This window comes from Vigna radiata, chromosome 10, assembly GCF_000741045.1.
Source record: "Vigna radiata var. radiata cultivar VC1973A chromosome 10, Vradiata_ver6, whole genome shotgun sequence".
Lineage (NCBI taxonomy): Eukaryota > Viridiplantae > Streptophyta > Magnoliopsida > Fabales > Fabaceae > Vigna > Vigna radiata.
The window spans coordinates 17,450,302-17,456,921 of NC_028360.1; the positions used below are offsets into that span (position 1 = coordinate 17,450,302).

At 36.2% G+C, this 6,620-nt stretch overlaps 1 protein-coding gene across 1 annotated transcript; it reads right to left on the minus strand.

The window, feature by feature from the left end:
• Nucleotides 1–2,910: 2,910 nt before the first annotated feature.
• On the minus strand, nucleotides 2,911–5,813 carry LOC106775946 (U-box domain-containing protein 17). The gene has a single exon (XM_014663203.2). It carries the CDS (start codon nucleotides 5,280–5,282, stop codon nucleotides 3,132–3,134), a length of 2,151 nt encoding a protein of 716 aa, XP_014518689.1. The 5' UTR covers nucleotides 5,283–5,813; the 3' UTR covers nucleotides 2,911–3,131.
• Nucleotides 5,814–6,620: the final 807 nt, after the last annotated feature.

The window sequence follows — 6,620 nt, forward strand, 5'->3', positions numbered from 1 at the left end:
CGTTAGTATTTAAAACCTACACCAACTGTCTCAAAAACTAACAAATGTTATTTTGTGGAAAAATAATATTTTGACAAATTTTATATATATAATTAATTGATAACTTGTTTATAATAATATAATAATAATATTATAACAATAAAATTCAAACGTTAGAAAGAAATATTTATTATTATAATAATAAGATTTAATATAATATTATATATAATATTTATAATATGAGAGAGAGGGAGAGAGAGAGAGTAAAATTACAATAAATTATGTATATATAAATTATATTATTTCTAAAATTTAATTAAAGTTTTAGAGTGGGTTAAAATTTAATTAAGTTTTAGAGTGGAGCTAAACTCACTTTAACCCTGATCCTAACCCACTTGAGAAGGGATTTTAGGGGTTGGGGCTTTTTTCTGACCCCCTACTTGGAGGCTTCTTAAAATAGGACTTATTCACCGGTGGGTTTGGCCTGGATCATGGGTTAGTTTGACACCTATACTCACAACACGGCTAGAACTCATGAACTTTCGCTTTACCTCCTTTCTCACTCTCTCCCTGTTTCTCGGTTCCGATGGAAGCTTGAGTTTGGATGCTGGATATTGAATTCGAAATGTTGAAAGTGGCGGGGATGAAGGGTGCCCTTGGTTGTGAGTGGGTGTAGAAAGAAAACAACAATTAAGTTTCTAAAAGAAAGTTTAATAGCTATCAATTATTTTCAAGGTTTATCGGGTCTCAGACAAACTTTTCAATATGCGACAATTTTACAAATTCAGTGTAAATTTTTTTGAAATTATGCGTTTTTGTAATTTACCATTAATTATATTTATTATTAATAGAAATCGTTTTAAAGTTAAAAATATATTATTAAAATGTTGAGTTAATTAAAATTTATTTGTATTTCAAGTTTGTAACATGCTGCAAAATATAAATATAAATGTCCATAACCATAATAGCTTCTTTTAACATAAGATATGACATGGATATTTAAATGTATGGAAAAAAAGGCATATGTAATATCCCAAACAAAAATATAAAGTGAGTGACTGCTGATTGAGTTAAACTGTTTATTCTATTTTTTAAATGATTTTATATTTGAATCACTTTTTCTCATATATTAATTCATGATAATCATTTATATGTAATTAAAATGTTCAGATGGTAGTTCTCAATAGCATGAAAATTATGATGCATAAACAATTTGACTTTGAGTGCAAAATTTTATAACAACTCCAATAATAATGATAACCATTATTTTTATAAATAAGCCTAGAGCTATAATGTGGGAGGATAGCACATTAAATGGAGTGCATAAATCTCCTAAGATCTTAATTTTTATGTTGTCCATATGTAGTTTAATATATATTATATTACATTAAATTAATTATCATATAGATAATCATCCTTCATTTCAGTTAAATACAAACTATACAAAATTCCATAACATAAAGTTATAAATTATATTAACTACAACTTCATGCATACACATACATTACTACGTTAAACATTATGATTGAAAATTAGGATTTGCATAGAATAGCTGGAATAAAAAAAGAAGTGTAAGAAAAGTGGATATTGATGGAGGAAGAAAGAGTTGGAATGAATAAAGCAATTGAAAATGAAATATAGAGTGTTAATGTGAGCATTAACAAGCGTAACCCCAACTACCACCATGTCTCTGATTATAAGTTTCTGACGGAAACTCCAATACTTTTTCATTTTTGTGTCCTCTGTGTCTCCTCCACTTTCAATATTAAAGACTCCTCTCGTGAATCCATGTCCCACCTTACCTCTTCATCATCAACCTCTTTACTATCTATCTCTTTAACTCAAAATTCTTCCAAAGTTATATCAAATAATTACAATACTATTAAGTTAAATTAATTTTAATTCTACTTCTTTTCATTAACACCTGTCATATAGCTGACCTTCTTAGTCAAACACTTAGAAATCAATGGTAGAAACAGGCTACAACACAGTGTAATGCATTGAATGTTTAAATAAAAGGTTAAGAATTTTCTTCTTGTTTGTTGAAAATATCTATGATGTGAGTGAGATACACGTAAAAGAAAGATAAAATATAAGAGTAAATTGGCGTTTCAAACAAATCGTTGAACACCTTATTCTTCACATGGAAAATTCAATACCTTTTACTAATTTTTTAAAAAAACAAATAAATATTATTTTTAGTGCAAATAGTTGAAAGAAATAAAATAAAACAGTGAAAATAAAAGTAAAAAGAATGTGATAAAGTTTTTTACGCAGTGATGATTATGGAAAGGAAAGGAAGAATAAGGATGTGAGTGTGATGACAATCGTGCACCACTGAAAGGGGTCAATTACTTTAATTTGGAGAATAATATCCATGTTTGAAATAATATCTACCTCCTAACATTGTCTTGAGGATCTTTGATAAAATTAGTCCAAAAGAAATACCCTCGTACCTTTTTTTCACGATACAAATGCACGTCCAATTGTTTCTGAGACCACGTATGGATAAAAAAGCACAGAGAGTCGAGGTACAGAGCATCTCCTCTCTGTGTCATCCACCTTCCTTCTAACTTTATGGTCTACTCGAGATTCTTCTTCGAACAGATTTAGTGGACTGTACTATCTTAACAATTCAGAATCCCGCATGCTGCACGTTTCAGCCATTCCCACATAATATCCAGCTAGACGCAACTCAGTCTCAACACCCCATTCTTTGACTCAAAACACACGTTAAGCAAAATCTCTCCACCCAGAAAAAACACACAATACTCAAAAATCACTAGTAAGAAGTTGCTACATTGTTTGTGAATCTATGGTAAAATGTAATACGGAAAATATGTATATGCACCAATTACGTATGATATTACTGCATATTTATCGATTAGGAGAATAAGTAGTAAAGAAGTGGGAGGGGTGGCACTGAACAAATATGATATCAGAAATGGTTCTTGTCTCTTTTCTTGAGCATTCTCTGTTCTTACATAATTTAACTCATCACATATGTGTTGAGGCTAACTGCTCCACAACACTTGTGGATCTCCTAGATACAATATATTGCTATAATTTCTTATGACTTTAAATTTCAATGAAAGAATCTGTAAAAACTTACAACAAAAATTGGGAACTTAGTAAACACACAAGTTTTACCACTATAAAACAGAAATGGACATCGGTACTGAAACATCACCGGCAAAGCTGGCTTCCCTGGCTGTAGTTGAATTGTCAGCAAACGCGTAGCCTATACCTAATCCACCGTAAGGTAAAGATGCATGCTCACATCTTTGAAACACTCTTGCAAGTGAAGCTGCTTTTCTTCTTGCACGTTTTGTCCCTGTAAAAAGAAGGGTTTGAAGTAAGCCAGCCAAAGCTGGCGCCTTCACAACCCTTTCTGTTGCAACTGAACCTCCACTCCGGCATAACTCAAGCAATGCTGCAACCGCGTTCTCTTTACCTCTCGGCGTTCCACAACGCATCATTCCGATCAAACCAGCAACTGCTGCTTCCTCATTTACCACTGCTTTGGCCCCAATAGGCTGCCGGACGATCAACACCAGAGCACCGGCTGCTTCTTCTGCAACTCCTTCATTCCCCAAAGCACCTACAAGTGCTGCCACTGCCCCGGCTTCTATCATTCTACCACAATTCTCAGGGTGTGTGGAAAGATTGAACAAAGCTGTCACAGCATCCTTCTTTCCTCTTGGAGTCCCCTCTCGCAACAGCCCTGCCAGGGCCTCAACTGCTCCCATCTCATCTGCAATTATTTTCTTATAGTCATGGACGGCCGATAGGCTGAACAAAGTTGCAGCAGCATTTTCCCTTGCCTCTGTGGTGTGTCCAAATCTCAACACATCAACAATTGATCCTAGACACCCTTCCTCGTCCATGATCCTACTTTTGTTCTTATCAAAAATGGACAAATTGAGCAGTGCAGTCACGGAATTCTCCTGAGCGACAGCATTGGGCGATGAAAGTAAATTCCTAAGATAGGGAATCGCCCCTGCTTCTGCAATGAATGAGCGGTTTTCCTTTCCCGTTTTTGCAAGCAACCTAATCTCCCGAGCAGCCACAGTCTTCCCAGCCTGAGAACCTCCAGCAAGCTGTTGAATAAGAAGCTTCGCTGTGGCTCTGTTTGCTTCAACGGCAGCTTTGGTAGGACAAGCTGTTGTAAAACCTTCACCCATCGCATCCATGACCTCCGATGGATCGAGAGGAACTCCATGTGCGGTGCACCACTGCACAATCAAATTCCTCAGAGCACGGTTCGGAACAAGGCGAGTGTGTGCAAGCAATTGACCTGTTTTGGGACATGTAGTGTGCCCTTCTTCCATCCACCTTGAAATGGAACTCCTGTCATATGTTTGACCAGTGGAAATAATTACAGGATCTCTCATCAAATCCAATGAAATTGGACAGGAGAAGTCCTTAGGAACAGTAAAAAAGGTTTCTGCAATTTCCCGAGTAATCATCCTCTTCTTAGGTTTCTTCCGACTCCCGTTCTCTAGACCAAGTTCATCCTCCTCAAAGCCAAAAAGCAAAAACCTGCAATACCTAGTCATAGCCACCAACCCATTAAGCACAGAAATAGTAGGCTCAATGTCACCCTCGTGATTAACAATCTGCTCCTCCAAGGCCTCAATTTCAGTCCTACAACTATCTGCATCCATAATCTGCAACTTCTCAACATAGAAAGATCTCAATTCAGCAGAATCGGGAATCCTTCCATTCTCAAACTCGTCAAGAAAGGAAAAAAAAAGAATCCTGAGAGCATCGTCCTTCATATCTATAAAAAGCTTAGCTCTCCTCGACTGCTTCTGCAAGAGCTGAACCTGTTCCCTAATATCCTTACTCAACAACACATCCTTAACGGGAAAAACATCCAAAAGGGTCGAAATCTCCTGGTTCAAATCGTGGAAGTGACCAGAGATGGAATGGTTCTGAAGCAAGAGCCACAACTTACTAGATTGGGCGCAGTAATCGAGGAGAATCTTGGAGCGGTAGAGCAAGAGGTAAAGCTCCTTGAGACAAAGCACCGCCGTGGGTGGAAGACACGAAGAACCTGAATCGGAATCACGCAAATACTCCAAAAGCAACTGGAAAACCTCGACTCTTCGGATCAGAGAGCGCGAGTTCTTGCGGTGGAAGAAGAAGCAACGGTTAGAAAAACATGACACAATCTCGCGGGCAACAGAGAGAAGGGTCTGAACCAAAGCGACGTCACTTAAGTCAACGGGGGCCAGAAACGCGTCCAACGTCGGCGACCTCCTCCGCCTGAGCGAGGAGAAAATTGCTCCTGAAGCCATTGAAGAAGTTTTAGGGTTTCCACGTTGAAACACAATCGAGGGATTCAATACGTTGTTATCTTCGATAAACTGACGGGAATTTTAAGAACCCAGAAAGTGTTTGAGGCGAAATATAAGAACTTGCGGAAGTTTCAGATCTGGAGAGAATAAATTTTCCAGGAAAAGAAAGTCTAGCTTGGGAAACAGAGAAAGAAAGAGTATGAATAAGTTGTTGTTTTGGGTGGGGTTTTGAATGTTGAAAGGGTTAAGAAATAAGAAGATGCAATGAGGATGGAGAAATAAAAAATGGAGGAAATCCGCGTATGAGTTAGAGAGGAAAAGAAAGAAGGAGACTTTGTTGTATGCTTTTCTTATTTTTCAATCCCGTAGGAGTTTCGATGCAGCCTGCGTGACAAGGACTTTCCTAAGTTTGAAGGATTGATCATGCAGTTTCTAGTCCATTCGTTTTTTTATTTTTCGTGTTTTTATTTTGGCTTTGCTATGGTTTGCTTTGCAGCCAGACAGGGAAAGAGTAAAGGAAAGGGTTAAAGATAGGTAGATAGATAGATGGGTTCGGCTTGTCAACCCAAAAAAGAAGGGTTCGACTTTTGTAAGAAATTACGATTGTGGTCTGAGAAAGACAATCCTGTTCTTTTCAGATAAGGCTTAAACGGTAATTCACGAAGATGTTGTGAGTCTTTGTGTGTTGTTTTGGCTTTGACTTTCATTCCATGCCCTTCATCCGTTTTTGCTTTCTTCGCCCATGATTTCAAATTTGCTTTAAGTCCACACTGTTGCAGTTCCTTGATATTTGTGCTTAATGTCTCTTTTTTCACCCTCTCAATACAAGAAAATAGTAACCATTCTTAGATGCATTTGCTACCGTTTTGAGGTCTTTCATTAGTACTTCCTTTGCTTTAATTCATTTTCGTCCGTGTTTTTTTTTATCTTACACATCCATTTCCCAAATCGGTAATGATTCATTCACTTTTTTTTTTCTACAACAACATTTACCTGAATGTATAGAAATAGATATAAATTTCATTATTATTGTCAAAATGTCAACAATGGAATAAAAATCGACACTTCAAAAATAATTCTCATTATTAGATTTCTTATTTTCCACTAATGTAGTGTTCTATTAACGATTTCATCATACTATTTTTAACAGCCAAAAATATCAGATAGTTAATTCTAAGAAGAAAAAAACTAGTTGGTAGACTTTTTTTTTAATAAATAAAGAATTTGTACTGTTTTAACAACGTTAAGGATTTTAGCTTTTAGAAATAAAAAATTATTATGTTTTTATTATAAGCAAAAGCCAGGCTGAATATTTCAATATGAGGGATATTGAGAAAA